General features: G+C 37.0%; 1 protein-coding gene across 3 annotated transcripts in view; it reads left to right on the forward strand.

Annotated features, from left to right (window-relative positions):
• Positions 1-21900, forward strand: part of SPAG9 (sperm associated antigen 9) — a 58969-nt gene extending 37069 nt beyond the window's left edge. For 2 of the 3 annotated variants that reach the window (XM_009323730.1, XM_009323728.1), the window contains 18 exons: positions 387-443; positions 1334-1507; positions 2251-2380; positions 2648-2740; positions 3026-3193; positions 3983-4154; positions 5284-5511; positions 6335-6530; positions 7394-7516; positions 8062-8142; positions 8660-8727; positions 9948-10096; positions 11234-11405; positions 12418-12531; positions 14300-14338; positions 15200-15376; positions 16180-16317; positions 18198-21900. In XM_009323730.1, coding sequence (XP_009322005.1) covers positions 387-443; positions 1334-1507; positions 2251-2380; positions 2648-2740; positions 3026-3193; positions 3983-4154; positions 5284-5511; positions 6335-6530; positions 7394-7516; positions 8062-8142; positions 8660-8727; positions 9948-10096; positions 11234-11405; positions 12418-12531; positions 14300-14338; positions 15200-15376; positions 16180-16317; positions 18198-18313 — 2395 coding nt within the window. In that variant the 3' untranslated portion in view covers positions 18314-21900. The remainder of the gene's footprint in view (positions 1-386; positions 444-1333; positions 1508-2250; positions 2381-2647; positions 2741-3025; positions 3194-3982; positions 4155-5283; positions 5512-6334; positions 6531-7393; positions 7517-8061; positions 8143-8659; positions 8728-9947; positions 10097-11233; positions 11406-12417; positions 12532-14299; positions 14339-15199; positions 15377-16179; positions 16318-18197) is intronic. The other variant, XM_009323729.1, reaches the window with a different exon arrangement.

The following is a 21900-nucleotide window of genomic DNA, read 5'->3' on the forward strand; positions in this document are numbered from 1 at the left end:
TGATGTGTTGAAGAATAAGAGGTTTTAAAATAAAAGGCATGGTTGAAATATTAAAAAACAGGAGGCAGAAGAATTTAAAATTGCTTGCTGCTTTCTTCTAGCTGTTGCCATTGCAAAGTGTTACACAGGTTTGTCTCTTCTGTCTGAAAGGCACTCACCGGTTGTGTTTGATTCAAATAAATGTGGATGATGTTTATTATGTAACTTCAGTTCTTCTAGTGAGAATTTCAATATTGTGCTCTGATCAGAAGTGGCAATGTGAAGAAACAGGCTTTGATACTTTCAATATGTTATCTTGGTTTTTAAATAAAAGTTACACACTGTTCTGTTCCTTTCCTTTTTTTAATTAATGCTTACTCAGTAAACTTGGATTTCGTTTCTTGTAGAGCATCAAGAGAAAATCCAGCCATGCAAGAAAAGAAGAGATCAAGCATTTGGCAGTTGTAAGTATTGAAACACAACTCACTGGCAAAAATAAATAAATAAATAAATAAACCAAAACGTAACCAGTTAGCTGGCACATTTTTGTATGTTAGCTAATTATCTTTTGGCAGATGAAGATGTCTTAACTGTTCTCCTCTTGTTACCTAGCATGCCAGCTCGGTAAGACTGTTCTTGAAGACAAAATGTATCGTAAGCTGCATCACGTAGTGAATGGCTGTGCACTTTGTGAAGTTAAATGCCAAAGTGCTGTAATTTTTGTCTAGCTGAATATGCACTGGGACTCTTGTTCTGAACATTTTTCTGGATTCTTTTTTATGATGAAAAATAGAAACCTGAATAGCTAGTGTGGATTGCATTTATTTCAGCTTCCTTTTCCTCTATGGAGTACGGCTTACTGATTGTTAAATTTTCCTTTCTAACTTCAAGCTCTTTAAATCTAAAACAGTGTTAATCACAACAAGATATTTGTCAAATAATCCTTTTGATGTTGTGGTTTGCTGATAACTATTCTGTCTTTTAGCCTAGAAAATGGTGGGGTTCTTAAAGTGCTCTGTGCATGAACTAATATGCTTCATAAAACTGTCTTCTAGGTGTGACATTCACATTCTAATTTTGTTGGTTCCCTGTAGATCTTCATTCGAGACAAAGACCCCATTAAATTTGATAAACGAATGGGATAATAATTCTTTAAGAACTTTTCTTACTGACATGAATTTCTGTGCTTTGAGAGCGTTGCTGAGTGTGTGGTGGCTGCTGCTATGTTGGGCTCCAGTTTCTTAGTCTAACTGGCTTGAGCAGGCTAGCATATGCAGTGTTTTGCCTGCATTGTCAAATTTGGATGTGTCTTACAAATCTTAACTCTCATCTTTCGTTTTTTTTTTCCTTCTAGTTTTAGCAGGCTCTTCAGTTCATCTAGCAATACAGCTAAGAAACCAGAACCTCCTGTCAATGTTAAATATAATGCTCCAACATCACATATTACTCCATCAGTCAAGAAAAGAAGCAGCACCTTATCTCAATTACCTAGTGACAAATCTAAAGCCTTTGAATTCCTCAGTGAAGAGTAAGTCATTTTGGTTTTCTAATACTAGATATGTTCTATCAAGTATTTACTCTTTTAATCCTCTGAAATAAATGGCACGCTGCTAAGTGAACTATAATGTTCTCCTGGCGTGAATGTTGATACATACGAAATCAACATAGTGCAGACTGAAATGCACGGCAGTAGATGAGTATTCTGGGTACCTGGCAGTAGTATTCAGTTTGGCAAATATCATTGCCTTTCATAAAAGTGCATTTAGACGCAGGAGGCAGCACTTGGTACACTTTCCTATGTAAGCGTTGTAGCTAAGCAATAACTGTACAGATACTTTCACTTTAAGTTCAATGGAAAAATAGAACAACATTCTATTTTTAGAGTGTTGTCTGACTAGTCTAGTTTGACTCTGACAAGAGTCAGACTAACGAGTATCTGTAAATTTTTTTTTTTTCCTCCTGTCCTTTTTGGCTATACGTCCTTTTGGTTTACAACTTCTAAAGCTTCTAGTAGAGGTGCATAAGCCAAGTTAATTGTCTTTAAGGATACTGACAATAGACTTTCTGGTTTTGCCTGTCTTTCCCAGGTCCCTTAGAAATAGCTCACAGGAAACCTGGTGTTCTATAGGTGACGTGTGAAAAACTAGTGATCTCTTTGGTAGCCCAGTGCTTCCACAGAGATCTTGCCTATTGAGTTTAATAGCAACTCTCATTACACAAAAATTCTAAAGAGCATAAATAACAGGTTCTTTAATAATGACTCTTCCCTAGAACTGAAGCCAGTTTAGCCTCACGCAGAGAGCAGAAAAGAGAGCAGTATCGCCAAGTGAAAGCACATGTTCAGAAAGAGGATGGTAGAGTGCAAGCATTTGGCTGGAGTCTACCTCAGAAGTACAAACAGGTATTATGCTTATGTTTTCAAATGCAGTGGCAACAACTCCATGTTTTGTGACATTTGAACAGAGTGTTTGTTCACACAAACACACAGCTTGTGTTTGAGTGATTCCAGCATTTTTTTGTTGAACTTTTGCAGTTAAAAGAGTCTTTCTAAGTAAAACCACAGTGCAAAACTCTTAATCGTGTTTAACAAAGTCTGATCAACTGATTCCAAAGACTGTAAACCTCTATTAAAGGGGAAAGCTTTTCTGTTGGTTTTTTTTTTGCCTAGGTGGCAAATGGTGGCCAGGGTGACAATAAGATGAAGAACTTGCCTGTACCTGTTTACCTGAGACCTTTAGATGAGAAGGATACCTCTATGAAGGTAGATATTTACAGTGATGATATAAAGAACTGGACAACCTACAGCTTGAATATTTCTATTTTAGACCCAATTATTTTCTTTTTGAAATAAAGTTGTTTCTTTTTAAAGCTGTATGTTTTTTGAATCAGTATGTAAGCTTCAGTAGAAATGTACATTACTTTAATCTTAATTAATTCCTTAAAATGGACTGTAGATATATAATTTTGATATAACTTAGCATATTTAACAGCGGGTGTCTCTTTTTTTAGTTTAACATTTAAGTGAAGTATTTGCTTTTCTTTCAAGCTGTGGTGTGCTGTAGGGGTAAACCTATCAGGAGGGAAAACACGAGATGGCGGGTCTGTGGTTGGTGCTAGCGTGTTCTACAATGATGTGACTGGTATGGACGCAGATGGCAACAAGCAGCAAACAGGATCTCAAAGTAGCTTAGATAGACTAGACCAAGAGCTCAAGGTAAGATCACAGTAAGGCATGTTGAATAGTTTATATAGTTAAACATCTTTACCATATATCTGTAGATTAAGAATATACTTTGTAATCAGATTTATTGGTAATTAATAGATTTTTCTCGGATAGTCATCAACCCAAGATATTTAGGTTATTGAATCCATCTACAAAAATACTGTGATTCTTTCCTGTGTGCCATCTTCTTGGCAAATCTGAGGAGCAAATCAATTTTACATCAAAATGATGCACTACTTACACCAATGCTGCCTGCTTTAAAAAAACATTTGTGACAGAATTATTCATGTTCTGACTGCCATTTAAAAAAAGCTGTGGGGTTTTTTTTAAGTCTGTGCCATTGTTTAAAAATGTGTTAGTCTTCATGTTTGCATGAAGAAGCAATGAATGGAATTCATATTAAGGGCATAGAAACAAAGGCTTAATTTTAAAGTGCTTTGGGAAATCACATTAATCTGTGGCGATACTGAGTATGGTAGCTGGCACGTAAATAGTATTCTTATGTAGCTTTATACTTGTCTAACTGTATAATTGTGCAGTATAATTATTTTCTGTAGTTTCCTACACAAGTATGAAGTATGAGGGGGTTTTTATGTTCCAAATACATAGAGAACAAGTAAATACATGTAACTTTACAATAGCATTAAAGATATTTAACTTATCACATATTTACGTATATTTCTGTAGTTGATAATGTAAGAACATTCAAGATCAAAGGCAATAGTTCTAGTCCACTGTCCTGTTGTTGTTCACTTCTGTTCTGCCTTTATTCTCCCTCAGGACCAGCAGAAGGAGCTGAAACATCAGGAAGAATTATCCAGTCTAGTCTGGATCTGCACTAGCACACATTCTGCTACAAAAGTTATCATTATTGATGCTAATCAGCCAGGAAATATTCTGGACAGTTTCATTGTTTGCAATTCTCATGTGCTTTGTATTGCTAGTGTACCAGGTAAAGACTTGTGATGTTTTAGCTCCTGCTTTTTTAACTGTGTCTTACTCAGATTTTTCTTATGCAATGAAAAACCAAAGATTTGTTAATTAGTGTGATGAAATGTTACTGTAACACAGCAATAGAAAGTGTTTAGTTGGAGGGAAAACTATTGGATTTCTACTCTACTGTTCCACTCTTCAGTTGGCTCTTGACCTAAATTAACTCAAAGGTAAAGACGTCAGTAACCAGGAACAAGTATTTTGTCTGCTGTATTATAAATTGTGCAATAGTGCCAGTGTCTTATGGAACTGTGAACATCACAAAAGAAAAATGTTGGCTTTTTAGACCTCTTCAACCTCTTGAAGATAAATAGCAAGTCTTGGAGCTTCCTGTAGAGGGAATCCTTGTTACATTGAGAGTGTGTGTGAAGAGTGTACTGAGGAAAGTTTAATGGGAGGATATTATGATTCCAGAGAAGAACTAATTGTGCTTTTGGATTTCTTGTTTCTTGGCTTACACTTCTATAAGTCTGTAGCATTAGTTCCAGTGAAGTGGTTTTGTTTAATAAGCTCAGAAGAAATCTCTTTCCAGTGAAGTTTGAGGTTTTGCTCCACTGAAACTATGTATAACTTGTAAAATCAAACCAGCATAAAGTATAGTAAAATACGATAAAAATTTCAAGAAACCAAGAATAAAATATAAGACTTAATATTTTACGTCTTAAAAGTATTTGAGGGGGTTGTATGAGAGAAAGGTACTTTTTCTTCCAGAACAAAGTATCTACTGCAGTTAATTCTTCATAAAGATGTAGATACGTATCCCTGCATATATGCACTGTTATGAAATCTAATTTTAATGGAAAATTTATTTGAAATAGAAATAAACCATTGGAAAAAATCTGCAGATTGCAATATAGCTTATGACATTCAGATGTGCAGCATGTGTAGATACGGCTTTTGCTTTTTGAGCTTTGTGACAGCATCTTTAATGTCTGCTGATCGTGTTAAATAAGCTTGTAGATAGGTGTCTGCATGTTAAATGTCGTTTGCTGGAGAGTTCATTCAGTTTGAAAGCTTAGTTTGTTATTAGATAGAAAAGTGACTCCCCTTTATGCCCACAAGAAACATGTGAGTTTAATCTCTTTCAGGGGCAAGGGAAACAGACTATCCTGCGGGAGAAGAAGGGTCTCAAGAAGCAGATCCCAGTCAAGTGGACAAGTCGTCTCTGTGTGGAAGTATGACTAGCAACAGCTCTGCAGAAACCGATAGCTTGCTAGGAGGAATAACAGTGGTTGGCTGTACTGCAGAGGGTGTCACAGGAGCACCTGTAGCTCATGATGCAAACGGTGGCTCACCAATGACAGATAAACAGTCAGGTATGAAAATCTTCCTTACGAGTATGCCAGGGATGGCCAAACACCATTAGGTCTAACTGAGAAATGAATGGTACACGTATTTAATGTAATAGCTTGTCTGTAAGCGGTGATAACATAAAACAAGTACTCTGTGGGAAATGACTTCTAAATCTGACATACTTGCACTGTATAATTGTAGCTGAAAACTTTGTGGAGGTGATATTAAATGGGTATAGACAATTGCTTCTTTCAAATACTTTTGAGAGAACTCTACCTTGTGCATGGTCTAAAGAGAGCTTTTAAGTTATTCAGTATTTGAAATGCAGACCTTGCTGACAGATGACTAGAGAGAATGTGGATATATGTCTTAAATCTTGGAAAGTCTTAATAGAGATTTAAGTGAAGCTGTTTACTTTATAGGCATTCTTAATATTTTCTGTCATATACCCTTCAGAGCTGTATGGTAATATGATTGTTAATGGATATGTGGTTATTGGACTTGAACATAATTTATTTTCTTATGGCATATAATACTGCTGCCATAGTTGTGTGTTTTAATTGATTGGATTTCACTGCTATTCTAGGTAATCACTTAAAGGGCAATCTGCGCCATCAGTCACTACGTTGATACTTAAAGTGCATTTGACACTTGTTGATACCCAAACTTGAGTAGGTTGCACTCTTTCTGATCTGATTTTTTTTTCAGATGAGATATAAAATCTGGATTGTGACTGTCTGGTTATTACAGCTATTCGCTTAAGTTTTAAGTATCAAGTTCTGGCTGTTTTAAGCAATTGAGAATTCTCTTGGAGTTGTTAAGTTTTTCAAATTTTTTGTTCCATAGATATTGCAAATGAAAGTAATTCAGTAGATGAGAACATTCCAACAGCAGAGGAGGCAACAGAAGCAACAGAAGTCAATGCAGGGACAGGAGAAGACACAGCTGATACTGCACAAACTGGAGTCTACACAGAGCATGTCTTTACAGATCCTCTGGGAGTGCAGAATACAACAGAGGCATCTCCAGTGTACCAGCCTAGGTACATAGTCCTCATACCTCTTAAAATGTACTTAAAAAGAAAAACATAATGTTTGCAGGAACACAACATGGGGACGAAATGACTACTTTTTTTTTCTTGTTAAGTATGTTGAGGTTTATATAAGTAGTCTTGGCACAAGACACTCTACGCTTTGCTTGCATGAAAGGGGCACCTATGTACAAAGAGCCTTTTGTCTGTGAACTCATATCCCTTGAGTACAGACACCTCCAGAATGGAGTAGTGAGTGTCTATCAGTTTGTAACTAAGTCCTCTCACAGGCTTAATGTGAATGGCACTGATCTAGAGATGCCTGTTTAAATTCTCTCTTCTGATGTCAAAATAGATAAGAATTACACTCCTGTCTTTCAATCAACTGGTTGTTCAAATGCATGTTTCTTTCTTCAGAATAGTCAATCTGTGAGTAGTTAGAGGAGTGGAGAAGAAGCTTGAAAGTAATCAGTATTTCAAATCTTCAGGAATCTTCACTCTCCCCATACAGGCGCAAAAGTATCATGCAGCTTTTTTTATAAGTGTTTCTCTTAACAGGTGCCTCTGACATTGCAACTCTCTTCTGCCATTCCCCAGAGATATCAGCAATACTGATATATCAGGCTTGAATGGAACCTAAATTTCCTTGTATAAGTAAACGGCCACTTGAAGAAATTCATTGTTATTGAGGTTTTCATCTGTAGCATTGTACTTTCATGCACAGTTACTGGTTGTTTTTTTTTAAATTCCTTATGTGCTTCCAAAGCCAATGTAGAAACTAGCAGCAATGAAGTAAATAACTAGGTTATAATCTGAGTAATCTGTGCACTTTATTCAATGTCTTTTACCTGGGCTTTTGGTTTGGTTTTTTTTAGTACTGAGTCAGACTTATATAAAGACGTTGCGGTTTTGCCAAATGAGCAAGATCTAGTGAGAGAAGAAGCACAGAAAATGAGTAGCCTTTTGCCGACAATGTGGCTTGGAGCACAGAATGGATGGTAAGAAAATACTAATCTCATTACGTTTAGTGGGAAAAATTATTTTAAACTTGCTTCTGTGCCTACAGGCCTGATAACTGTCTCAAGTCAAGATTAAGTGCAAGAAGACCTCAAGAGAGCCTAAACTTTGTACGCTTTGCTACAGTTAGGCATTATAGAAGTCAAAGTATTGTAGGTGATTAACAAGCTCTTTTTGGCAGCTAACACTTTTATCTGCAGAAAAGTTTTGGTTGTTTTTTGTAGTCAAATAAATTGTTATGGTCTGATAATGCCATAACTTTCAGTATTTTATTACTCTAGAAAATATATTGCCCTTTTTACTGCAAATGTATCTGCAAAGGAGTTGGCAATGTTTTAGGCCTCTAAAAAACCATTCTGCCTACTCATGTAGTTCTTTCTTTCAGTCTATACATAGTTTTCGGTGGAAGATGAAAACTGATTTTCCCTTTGATTGTGGATTTCAATTATAGGGGTTTTGCTTGGGTTTTTTCCTGTCTGGAAGACCTTTCCTAGTGCTTTTAATCCCTCCTGATTTGTCTTTGCAGCCTGTATGTTCATTCGTCAGTGGCCCAGTGGAGGAAATGTGTTCATGCCATTAAACTTAAAGATTCTATTCTCAGTATTGTGTAAGTCCTGAAAGAATGTCATGTAAATCATAATGAACTTTTGTTAAAATACTTGCAAAGTAGTTTTATATTTCCTCCTCAGATCTTGGGAATGTCAGTTGCCATAAATGCATGCATATTCTTTGAGGGGCCGTGGAAAACATTTGGGGAGTAAGGAAAATAAGAGGAATCTTGTATCTGTTGGAAATACTGTAGCTCAAATGATGAGCTGTAGCTGTATACTTGGTATTCTTGGTAGCTGTATACTCAAAACAGTTCTAGGTTGTTATTCTCAATGCTTTCTTCAGGCATTGTAGCTAGACATATTTTAAGCTTTCTGAACTGGATTTTGATGCCTTGTTACTGTCCCTTGAGCTATATTGTAGAATCAAAACACTAGGGCTGATGTGAATATAAAAAGTGTGCTGAAATATAAAAAGTATGCTGAAATATAAAATGTTTATACCTTACTTTAAACTTGCAGTTTGAGAAATGCAGTCTAACGGTGTATATTCTTGTGCCTCCTTTTTTTCCCCAGACATGTAAAAGGAATAGTATTAGTTGCACTAGCTGATGGAACACTAGCAATATTTCACCGAGGAGTTGGTAAGCATTCTGTTAGATCTTGAAACCAGTGAAGTAATAGTATTTGGGAAAGAAACGTGCCGGTTATAAATAACTTTTTGAAAATGTATTCCCCAATTGCCTTTTTACAGGTTGTCTTGAGAAATCTTTCTAGTATTTCAGTTGCAGTTTCAGGTACCATTTTTGCACTGTCCTGGTGCATTCCTGGAATTTTTTCTTACTCTGAAAGGAGAATGGGATATATCTGAGCTAAATAGTGAAAGGCCAGATGATAGTCTGCGTTGATCATCATCTCTTGCTTTTTCATCGTGCTCAATAGTCACGTCTTCTGTTTTGTTATTAGTGTTAATAATTGTCTGTGGCCAAGTCCTTCATGAGAATTCTGTAAGCATCCCTTCAGAATTTCTGCCCAAACCACTCCTGGACGAGCTCCATTCTTCAGCCTCCAGAATAAGGACCTGGAGGGGAAGGTCTTACTATGAGTAACTGGAACTTACCTGTTGGCTTGTTTCCACAGACTCCCTATTCGTTTGTTCTTTTCCTTGTGGAATTTAAATCTCTGTGCTCAGCATTTAGAAGAATTAAAGAGATTGCACAGCGTTAATGCAAATATTGGGAAAGATGCATCTGGGATGAAGTTGTTAGTGTTCTCTTTTTTTAAACTCAAACTCTAGTGACTTACAATCCTTAAGGATCTCAAGTAAATGTCAATGATGATCTGTGTCTTAGCTCAGTCTACAGAAGACTTTTACTTGGTGTTGAATGACCAAAGTTAGTATGCTTTTAGTAGATTTCAGGTGCCTTTCTTAAGATCTTGCAGCATATTTAAAAAAACCTTGATGTACTGGCCAGCATTTCTATGTTCAGTGAAGCAGCAAGTGCCTAGCGCTGTGTGGGTAGTTGCTTGTTGTAATGTAGACTGATGCCTATCCAAGTAAAATATTTAGCACTAGGTAACTTGCTGTTTTTAAAAATGTTTTGATGTGTTTTGAACATGAGTCACTGTACAACCTTATTATATTAAAAACAAAGTAGCGTTCGGGATGTTGGTAGTTAGTATAACTAGTTGCTGTTTTTTTTAATGAGAAGCCTAGCCATAAATTTGTATTGAGTTATCTGGATTATTACAGTGCTTTAAAAAAATTAGACTGTTAAGATATTTGCCTGTACTTTTAAATGATTTTTAAACTCATAGGAACCTATGTTTTGTTTTGTTTTTTCTTTTCCTTCTGTTTTTAAAGATGGTCAGTGGGATTTGACGAACTATCACCTCTTAGACCTGGGCCGGCCGCATCATTCAATAAGATGCATGACAGTGGTACATGACAAAGTCTGGTGTGGCTACAGGAACAAAATCTATGTTGTTCAACCAAAGGCCATGAAAATAGAGGCAAGTTAAACTGGTGTTTAAAATAATTAAATGTTATGTTTTAATGTCATCTCATGTTACAACTCAAACTCCAGAGAACAGTTATTTGTTCATCAGTACAGAAACAAGCAACCAAACAAATTTATCTTGGGAAATACTATTATGTTTTCTTAAGATGTCTTCATTGTTTTGGAAGATTTTAAGACATGATGAGACAGTTCGCACTTATTGAAACCAATTTTTGGGGGGTTTAGTTCTCCACTTCTAGCTGGCCAGGAACTGGAAAGCGTCCTTGTGCAGAGCTTGTAAGGCTAGCTCCCAGTTTATTCTCTATGTGCATGCCTCGTTATGTTCTCCACCCACCTGTAACCTTCTCTATAATCTGTCTTTGAATGCTTTTTCTAAGTGTTAATCTTGAATGTACTCTCCCTCCGGTTATAGAATAGTTTGTTTATAAGGTGTGTAAGCTGGTGTTTCTGCAGTGTTGTATGTGTACCTGACATCTCAAGTACAGAAAGTGGCTAAGGTTTCTGAAAGCCATTAGCAGTATTAATACTTCAGCTTCCGCTAATTGGCCTGAGACATGGGCCAGACCTTTTGAGAGTGACTGCTCAGCTCTTCTAAAAATACCAAGCACCCAAGTAATAATCTATTTCTGTGAAGACGACTATATATATGGGAAAACTGAAATGAAGGAATTCATACAACAGTGAAATTACTTGTTTTGCTGGTGGACAGTGGTTTTTTTTGCACGAGTGGGTTTGTATGCAAGAGCAAGGCTTGACAGAACTAGGAAGAAAAACACTTTTTGGGCGTACGTATCTTGTGCTGTGACAGGAGGACCTCATACCAAAAAGGCTCTAGGTTAAATGGAGACAGGAGCCAGAGTGGGCTGGGATATGATATGTAAATGAGGCACAGTCGGACATTATGGCTTTGAGATCACACTTCAGGGAGGGGAATCAGCATTTTTACTATTACTTTACCATATGGTAATTGTAACTAAGCTAAACACTGTATCTGCGAGTGATCTTGCAAATCAGAGGGTCATAGATGACTTAAGAAAATTGCCAGTATTGACAGTGTAAGAGTAACAGAGAAGTCTTTCTTACTCTTTCCTTTGTTTCATCTACTAATTTAAAATCCAATGTTTCGTAGAAGTCATTTGATGCACACCCAAGAAGAGAAAGCCAAGTGAGACAGCTGGCATGGGTGGGTGATGGGGTATGGGTGTCTATTCGTTTAGACTCCACCCTGCGTCTCTATCATGCGCACACGTATCAGCATCTACAAGATGTGGACATTGAACCTTATGTAAGCAAAATGCTAGGTAAGTTGATAAGAAAAACTGTTGTATTCTTACACCTCTTGCTGCCTGGAGCTTTCTCTTCCTGTTATGGATCAGGCAATTCTCACTGCAAACTAGGGGGAAGGGTGGGGGGAAGGCTGGTCGAATCCTGTTTGTGAAAACTTGAATCTGGAAGTAGAAGCCCAAGTCAGTCTGTAAAGCATGATGAGGATGATAGGTCTTCCGATACAGTCTGTTGATCCTACCTGATGTCTGAGGCGTCCCTAAAAACTCAGAACTCATGAGGAAAATGGTGGTTGGGTTCGGCAGGCATCAATAAAGACACTAAAATCTTTCTTTTTTTACTCTACTGATGCCTTTTTTTTTTTTAAATCTAAGAGTAGGAAGAATCCATTACTTGTCTGGAAAAATTGCCTCTTTTTCAAGAAAATGCAAATGCAAAATAGCAATTTTTTATTGCTATTGAAGCTAATAAGCTTTCTGATTTTTTTCATTAATGTTTATATAAGAGCAGTTTGACCACCTATGTAACACAACAAATACAGGTAATTGGGCCATGGGAAATCCTTCACAAGTAACTACTGTGCCATTGCGCTTAGCTGGTCAGCCGCCTTCTGCTCCCCTCGTAGTGCTAATGGATGAGAAATTAATTTTAATGGATGAGAAACCATTATCTTACACCTGTAAACTCACCTTTTTTCTTTTTTTTTTTTTTCCCTCATTTGAAAAGCTGCCCTGGTGCTGGAAGCCCCAGAAGATTTTATTGTGCAGCATTATGGAGCCTGTTACACCTTTTGTGCTTTCTCACAGTTAATGTTAGTCTCTTTCTGTATAGGTTCACAACTTGATTAACAGTCTTTTAGCCTTTTAGGTTATCTTTACAACTTAAATGTACTCTTCTACCTTGTTTCTGTTTGAAGTGGGAGGGAATTACTTGTCTGCGTGGTTTGGGAGTTGGAGTTAAGATTCTCTGTTGTGGAACTAAAATTATTCTTGCTCATAATTTTTGATGAAAAGCATCTTTTGTTTTTAGGTACTGGTAAACTGGGATTCTCATTTGTGAGAATCACAGCTCTTATGGTGTCTTGTAATCGTTTATGGGTAGGAACAGGAAATGGTGTCATCATCTCCATTCCATTAACAGAAAGTAAGTAAAATATAAATGAATAGCACTGTGCAATATGCTGTAGACACAAAAAGAGAATATTAAACGCCATTCAGATGCTTGCTAATGGATAGAAAGCTTTACTGCTGGGTCTGAATCTTTCAGGTTTGTAACAGATTGGGCCTGTGTGATGTTTAGCACCTAATCTGTGTACATGGTTACAATTACTCTGAGCAAAAAAGCACATCTCCAAAATCTCCTATACTTCAATTTGAGCAGAGTTGCTGTGGCTTGAATGAAAGAGACACTTTGAAGCCTTAGAGGTGTTATGAGCATTAGCAGCATTTATAGAAGTTTATTGCTTGTAAGAGATGGCTTTAGTTTTCTAATTAATGTTATTTTTGATTGCCATATGATCACCAAAGTAGACTTTTGTTCGATTTGAGCAAGTTGGTATTGTTGCTAATACAATTTGAGTGGCTTTAGTTCTTGAGAATTCATCACAAAGCTGGTATAAAAGGACTGGAATAGCAGTAGTACCAACTGCTTTAAAGGACATGTTCAAAGTTATAGGAGTTGTAAACATATTCTACAAATAGGGCACTGACTTCTAGGTAAAATTCCAATAATGCAAATCCAGCTATCTGCTTAATAACAGACCCCAAACTGTTGTCATAGGCTGAAACTACTTGGGAGTGCGAGGGGAAGCATTCAGACGTGGGCAGTTGAACCTTGGGAGAAGGGAACAGTCCAGTTCAAGGGCAAAACAAATCTTAAATAGGTAAAGCTGGGGAAGAATCTGTGTGTAAACTGATTGCATTTAAAACAACAACAAAAAAAACCCAACACTTGTGCCTGAGACTAATGTTAAAACACACAGACAGAAGTTTCAGAAAAGAACATACAGAACTTTGATAGTCCTAACTGTACTGTTGTTATACAGAAAGTAGTACAGTCTGACAGGTGAAATTTTAGGGTAATTTAATAGTAAAAACTCTTCATATGTTGTACCTGCTTTGTTGAACAGCACATACATGCATTGTTTCTCATACTGTTCCATTACATTGTCCATCCATTCAGTAAATGTCTCTTTTTGCATTGCATGAATGTACTAAGGAAGGACAGACTTCCTGTCATGAATTTGACATAGTTTAAATCATGCTTTCAAAAATTATAGCTCTTAATTTGCATCAAGCTTAATTTAATGTTTCCAGAGGAGTTTGTTTTAAAACAGTAGTGAACATGAAAAAATCCCTATTAAAGCTGTTCAGTTTAATTTCAGTTTTGTTAGTTGTTCATGAATCAGAATAACCGTTTGTGGGTAGCCTGATAGTGGGTTTGGGAACCCTTGTTACAAATATTCGTGGTTTTCGAAAACAGTCGCATCCTTGCATAAGCAATTGCATCTCTCGATTCCCTGGGTCTCAATAGCAGGGCATCTTCCAGATCTGCAGCTGATGTCTCGAAAGGGCACTTGAAAACATGAATTGTTGATATTATTTTGGTAGCCTCCTACCAAGGAAAGAGAGAAAGGGGAAACGTTGCTAATCAATAATAAACTTTATAGCAATAAAGCACGTGAAAGTGGCAGTGCTTTCGTTGTCCATTTTGTACTGAAACTTTTAGAACAAGATGCTGTTCTTTGTGACTTTATTGAATCTTCTGTAACTAGATATTTACTGTTCTTAGGAGCTAAAATTTTAAGCTCTACCTTATCAAAAACCAAAATATAAGAGTGGTGGGTTCTCATTAATCCTTCTCCTCTACTGTCATACCTATCCATTTCCCCTTTCCTCCTTTCTCACTTTAGCTGTAATCCTCCACCAGGGACGTTTACTGGGGCTGAGGGGTAAGTGCAGATCCTGAACAAAAATCTATTTTCAGGCTTCTAATAGCCACTTCGAGGCTGTTTCCCACTCTTTATAGATTTACCCTTTGTATGTTCCTAAATGTTTTTCCACTTGCAGTTACTGCATTGCAGCAGTTTTGTTTGCTAAATGGCCACCAATCTGCTCAGCAGTTTAGTATATCATCCTGTGTTGCAGCTGAACTTTCATACAGACTTTGTTTTTCTTCCAGCCAATGTGATACCATATCTTATAACTTTGTCATTAATCCACATCATTTACTGTCTTGTTACAAATCACTGTTTCTTTCACTCCTTTGATAGTCTTTGGAATGGAGATGGCTTGTATGTCTAGCATGAGTACTTCTCTGTTTTAATGGATTTTAAAGCTTCTCAGTAAAAACTAGATGTAGAATTATAATAGGGTAGCTCCTTCGTGCCCACAGGTGGCTATTTTTAGAGAATTTTTGCTGGCAAGGGGATACCCTATGATTAGTTGGAATGAAACTGTCTTTAATTTTTTAAGTACATTGAATTTGCTCATACCGAAACACATTAGAGGTACTTATTTTCTATGAAAGATACAGTCCTTCCACAAATTATTTTTTTCCAAAAGTAGGATATTAAAATCTGGTGTTTATGCTAGACTAATAAGAATCCTGCTCCATTTTCTGATGTACTTAAAATAACGAAGCATGCAATCTTTTTTCTTTCCAGCTCTGTCTTGAATTGGCATTGCTGCCCTCCTGTTTCATTTTTATCTAAGTTGGCTTTAGCTTTTAGATGGTACCGTAAGGTTTCTTAACAAATAACCATTTCTGTAATTTGTATTTTCAAGTAGAAAACACTTCTCTTCTTTTACAGCTAATAAAGCAGCAGCAGGCTCTGGAAACCGTCCGGGGAGTGTCATACGTGTATATGGCGATGAAAACAGCGACAAAGTGACTCCGGGAACATTCATACCATATTGTTCAATGGCACATGCGCAGCTTTGCTTCCATGGGCACCGTGATGCTGTTAAATTCTTTGTCGCAGTACCTGGTGAGGTTTTATTACTGTTCTTCAAATGAAGTTTCTTTTTCGCCCTCATTTGCTTGGTTAAACATAGTCTTTAGGTAAAGATAGCAAATGTATGAAATTGTACATTCAGAAACAATTTATTATATTTTATTTACAAGGCTTATCTGATTCCTAAGCACATTATTGTTTAACGGGAGGAAAAGGGTTTGGTCACAAAGAAAGAAGTGCTTTGCTGCCATCTGGGGGAAAAAGGTACTGCAGTGAGTGAGTACTCGCCTATTAAGAAGGCAGTCAACTGCTAATTGGTGTAAGGTACAACTTAAGAGCCTGACATCCTGCAGGAAGGATGAGCTAGTAAGGGAGAAGCCCCCAAAGGAAAGAATCTCAGTTGAAAAAGCTGAGAGTTTCCTAGAAGCTGCAGTGCTTGTTGAATAACCTCTCAGTGCTTGTATGCACCTCGTGCTGCTGGAAGTAGATGACAGAAGTTTGCTTAATGGGCTGACATGCGCTGAATCGTTTCAGTTGTGTGTCTGAAAGTCTTTAAGTCTGTTTCAATGTCATTCTCTAGATCTGCATGCCTGTGCTGTGAAATCTGTCAAGAGGCATTTAATTCTCTGATTTCCATTGAACTGACCTGAACAGATTCTTCATCTCTTTAGAGAGATGAAATCGGAACAAAGCTAGCTTTCTGTCCCTCGCTGAAGAGATACTAGAATCCAAAGTTAAGTGTATCATTAGGCATTAAGTATGTCATCCAGTGACCAAATACAGGTGGTATTATTCTGTGAGATGTGCCATAAAAATGTATTCTGTTTTTAATCCAGGTCAGGTTGTTTGCCCACAGAGTAGTGGTGGAACAGAGCTAACGGCTGATAAACCGGCCCAAGAATCCTTCAACCAGAGTCCCTTAAAATCGATGTTGGTGATAAGTGGTGGAGAAGGATATATTGACTTCAGAATGGGTAAGAAAACGGAGCTTAAAATCAGTTGTAACCTCTTCATTCTGAAAGGTCATTAACCGTATAAAACTTCCGTTGTGATTGCAGAGTGCATTTGTGTGGTCAGTCAGTATATAGTCTTTACTAAGCAAGTGCGAGGATAGAAGTATCTTTATTCTCCCCTCCACACACACCTTCAGCTTCTCCTCCCAATAAACCACGACCTCTGAGATGACTGTGTAAAAACGTTTTTTTGAAACTCTGCTTTGGAGTCATGTACCACCTTGCTGCTTATGCTTTCAGTCTTTGACAGGTTAGTCTATCTCAAACTGCTGGAAAACATGTCCTTAGTTACTTAATATGCAGACTGACTATAAAAAAAGTCATGTATTGAAGAACGCTCAAACAAAAATGAGTAAATTTTAGAGTGAAAAGGGAAAAAGTAATTCACTGTCATGTTTGCGTGCCCTTCTTATTTTGATCACTGCTTTTCTTGGATAGCACTTTTGCATGATCTAGCCCATAAAAGATTTCTTGTGTAAACACTTTTTTTAATTGAAGCTTTTGGGGAACTATAACAAGATGAGAGTGGTTGTGGTTCTATGCTTAGAATCTGCAGCTGGAGACCTTGACAAAAAGTGCATTTAAAAAGTCGCAACTCCTAGACCTGGTTTTGACCTTTTGCCTAAATCTGTCTGTAGTGTTTTTCAAAAAACAAACAAACAACAAAAAAAACCCACAAAAACCACTACAAAGAAAAACCCATGAAGGCCAGCCCAAATTCTGTCATCCCACTAGTCAATGCAAAACAAGTTCCTGCTGGTAACCCCAGTGGCGTTACGCGGCAGGCAGGGCTTGAGGCGATTCTGTGCCACGCTGTGGTGAGTATTAAAAACTCTGCGCTTACTCCAGGCGAGCTGGTATAGCCACATACCAAATGTGCGTTTTGCTGTCCTTGTGGCATGATGCAAAGCCATGAACTTGTGTCAGTACTGTAGCTGCATTAGCTCAGCTATTACCACATTAGTGCAGCAAACTCGCTCAAGAGCAAGTTCAGGCTATTCTATGTTTAGATTCCTCAGACCTCCAAAGTAGTCTAACCAGAAAACCAGCCAAACTGTGGCTTGAAACCTTCCTGAAGTTGTAGGTCAGTTCCCGTTTCATCTGGTTAAACTGACGTTCCTCTGTACCGCAAGACTGCCTCTGTATTGATGTTTATTACTGTCTACGTGCAGTGTTGTTTAATGGTTAGTCTGTCATCTTTGATCCGAATCAGCTCATGTCATCAAGAGTTTAGAGGCAGTTACAAAACTGCTCTTCTCTTTTGACGAGCATTAATGGAGAATAAGCTTAAGGCTGTCTTGTGCCAGTGTGTGCAGAGTTGTGACAAGCTAGGATAACTAGAACAAGAGGAAAGAAGGGGAAAGGTTCATCGTAGATGTGAACGTTGCATTGTCTTACCTGTGCTCAATTACTGCTCTTATTTCCAGAGCACTTTATAAGGTTTATGTGTTTATGCTAGCATGCTTTTTCATAGCATAACCATCCCCACTTCTGCCTGGGAGGAACTGCAAGTTTGCAGATTAGATGTTTGTTTCTCTGCCTCAAAGAGTCATAAGTAATGAAATGTGTAGAATATGGATACTTACAAAACTACAGTTAATTTTGGGGGCTAGAAGTGAAGAATATGACCATCAGAGCACTAGGCTCTGAAATAATTATGCAACAGACTTTCAGGCTGTAATGTATATATTCACAATCTTGAATATGCTTTTATACGAGCATATGGGAACTACTGTCTTTCATAGTGTTTTTCTTGTAAACCTAGACATCACTTGTCTTGCTGCATTTGGTGTGAATACTGGTTTTTATTGTCTGCCTGAATCAAAGCTGTTGTTTTTCAGGTGATGAAGGTGGAGAATCTGAACTCCTTGGAGAAGCTCTACAACTTGAACCTTCTGTAGCCAAAGCTGAGAGGAGTCACTTGATAGTGTGGCAAGTAATGTGTGGCAGTGAGTGAGCCTGTAGGATGCAGCTGGAGACCTTAAAAAAGAAAAAAAAAAAAGGAGAAAAAAAAAAAAGCTTCTGCATGTTTTTTTTATTTTGTGAAACCTGTTTCACTACATGATGTTGAAGCATTTCTTTGCTGTTTAACTTTATATTGCAAATCTGTCATACCTTTAACTATACAGGAATTAGCTTGTGCTGTTTTACTGCACCCGTGTTACATGGAAGAGTATAAAGAAATCAGATCTTTCTCAAAACTGGCGTGCACACCACAGTAAGCAACTGAGACATTAGTTTTACTGTACCACAGCAATCTAATGTAGTTCACTTCTTTGGTAGTCTCACTTGAGTTTGGCTTTATTCCAACTGAGCTTCATTTCACTGTATAATGCATTGAGTAAAACAGCAAAGTTATTCCCAGAGTATTAAAAATTTGACAAATTCTAAGATGGATTATTAAGACTCATCCAAATATTCAGTGAGGGCTAAAGCAAACTGTAAATTTCAGCTTTTGTTTTCAAACCTGGAAAATCTTGCTTACATAGTGTATACGGTTTAACTTGTTACGTTCATCAGAATTTCTGGGGGGAAGAGGAGATTGTATAGGAAATAAGATGACAATATTTAAATAAAATTACATGTTTTCACTATTGAACCTTCAAGTTTGAGAACTGCTGCCCTCAATAATAAGTAATTTTGAGCATAGCGTTTTCCCATTTCCCTGACATGGAACAACTCGGTTTCCAAAGGGTATTCGTAGGATGATTTAAATTTTGAAAATAACTGTAAAATTCTTGAACAGGGGACGTGTTTTGTTCTTTTCTTGTCTTAACTCCTTATGTCCTAAGCACTAGAATGATCTTCTCTGCCTAGCTGGTCAAACTCATGAGGCACTACATGTGTGAAGGTTAGAGACCTCGATTAGAGCATGAGAAAAGACTGAGAGTGTACAGGAAAAATGCATTCTACCCAAGTGAGATTGTAAAGGAACTTTAGTGCCAGATAATTAGGTACAAAATGTATTTTTTTTTTTGTAGCTGCATACCCCAATTTAGTTTAAAAAAAAAAAAAATAGCAACAATGTTAGCAGGTAACACTAAGATTGAGTAAATTAATGAAAGTCAGGAGACTCTAATACTAGGCTGACATTCTGTCTACTCACCATCTATTTTTTTAACCATAAGTGTGAGTTGAAGACTGTCTTCCTTTTACATTGAATTTCCTACATTAGTATCAGACCTAAGTTAAACACTTCGTGATTTCTGTACTTCAGAATATTTTAAAACCCAGATTTGTTCTTTCATTTAGTCTCTGGAAAGTAGAAGTTTTGAGGGGTTTGAATAAACATCCAGCACTTACCCCCAAAAGACTGGGACTGTTCTGTTCGGATTAGCAGAGCAATTCAGTAACTTGATTATGTGAGAGAACCGAACAGTTTCAGAGGAGTAAATATAGAAACACTTTTTTAAAACTGCCTAAACATTTTTATGCAATAGGAGCAGTTCTGGTCTATCAGGCAAACATGTGTTTATATATTTTCTTAATTTTTTAAATGAACACATTTAGCTGAGGTCTATTGTGTAAATATATATTTAGGCAGCTTTTTCAAATGCATATCATAGCTGATAAACCAGAAAAACTCCATTCAGGTCTATTGGTTAGATTTATATGTATAAATACTTTTTAAGCGACATATTTTGTACACAGCTGTTCCTCTCGTAAATATGTATTTAGGACATGAACTATGTAGTAAAAATCCTTATTAAAGATGTCTGATATCTTGGTAGTATTTTTCTCTTCAGAATGCTAAAAGTGATGAGAGCATGTTGTTCATAATTTGCTTTCTAAATTCATCTTTAACGTCACTCTTAAAGTACTTTGGCTTAAATATAAAATCTGGGAGCTTTTTAAAAATTATACAAATACAGAAAGTAAACTGACTAAACACTCTTAGAAAGACCTATTTAAAGCTTACATAGACATGTATGCTGAACCTGAAGCACATCTGAATTAACTTATGAAATTGGATGTCTAAGAAAAATGCTGTCTAAACTTTTACTGTTGTGCAGAGTCTTCACTGCGAGTGGTGCAGTTTCACTGCTTCTCCTGCCATTTTCTTAAATTTATTGGTTTTTCTCTTTGGAAAACACAGTCTCCAAAGCTTTTACTCACTGCTTGATTGTCACATTCTCATGTTCTCAGAAAAAAAGCGCACAATTCTGTTCCTTCGTTCTTGTATAGCAATTTATTTGTAATCAGTGATGAGCTGTTTTCTCTGAACGGCTTTACTGCTATCAAATAGAGCAGTTCAATCTGGCAAGTGTGTACCTGGTCTTTTGCCAAATGTATCTGGTCCACCGTGCCGTTTTAGTCACCTCAGTGGGCCAACTCTTGCAAATTTTTCAGAGAATGATTGTTTCTGTCCAAAAGTGGAAGGGTTTTAAAGAAAACAATAGGTTAACTATGTACCACTGTGGGTGTAGATAGAAGGCATGTGCACTTCTCTGTATTTCTCATTTAAAAACTTTATCCCCTGTCCTAAGGTACAGTAGATTAAATGGGTCCCTATTGTCATCACAGCGCACTGGGATTTATAAACTCTACTTAAGGTCGCTTTGAATGGTGAATAAAGCACGTAAAACCCCAGGCGTTGAGATGACAATACACTCCTACAAATCCGTCTCAAGAATGTGTTTATGCATACACTCATGTGATTAAAGCATCATATAAATAGGAGCTAATCTCTTGATAGCTACAGCTTGTTAATAGTTTGGAAACATTTCGAGCACAAAATATGCAGCACATTACTTGCCTGGGTAAGGGTGTTTGCATGGTAAAGGTGAAATGCGTTGTATAAGCTGCTGCGTTGTCCATTTCTTGTAAAGGTCTTCCTGCGTTGGATCAGATAGAGCTGGCAGAGCGTAGACACTTTATCATAGGCTGCCTTAGTAACAAACAAATGTTAAATCTGTTTTATTATACTAACTGTTCTAAAGAACGTGTGTCTTTTAAAATGCTGTGTAACTGCATATTTATTTCCATGTGAGTATTATAAAAGTTACCAAAGGATTAAACCTGACTTAGCACTCTTGTAAGTGACCCTGTTGAGACAGGGTCTTGTGAAGGCCCTGCTCTGTAAAACAAGACACGGTAAACTCAAATACAGTTCTCTAAGGAAATTAAATGTGTTTTTCTAACAGGGTTATGCCATATTGTAACAACCTATGTTGCACCTCAGAGCATTTTTCTATAAACTAAATGTCTCTCCCGCCCTCTAACAAGATTAAGTTTCCTTTATTAATTTTGTTGATGCACATTTCTCAATCTTTTAAACATATATTTTAAACATTTTATGGTCTGTAATTTTTGAAAGTTTTGTCTGTTGGACACTTTACGCTGAATTTTACTTGCCTCTGTAATCCCAGATGGATACTACAGCGTTGAACTTGCTGTCTGTTAAAACTTGGGGCTTCTTTTCTGTGAGCAGAAAAGCTCATATAGCAGTGTAGTTATTTCAGTATTTATTTCTATTATTGAATCCATGGGGTTCAGAATGTAACTTTGTACATGAAATATATATAAATATGTATATGAAACATG

The sequence above is a fragment of the Pygoscelis adeliae genome, unplaced genomic scaffold (genome assembly GCF_000699105.1).
Source record: "Pygoscelis adeliae isolate BGI_AS28 unplaced genomic scaffold, ASM69910v1 Scaffold75, whole genome shotgun sequence".
In the NCBI taxonomy this organism is placed as follows: Eukaryota; Metazoa; Chordata; class Aves; order Sphenisciformes; family Spheniscidae; genus Pygoscelis; species Pygoscelis adeliae.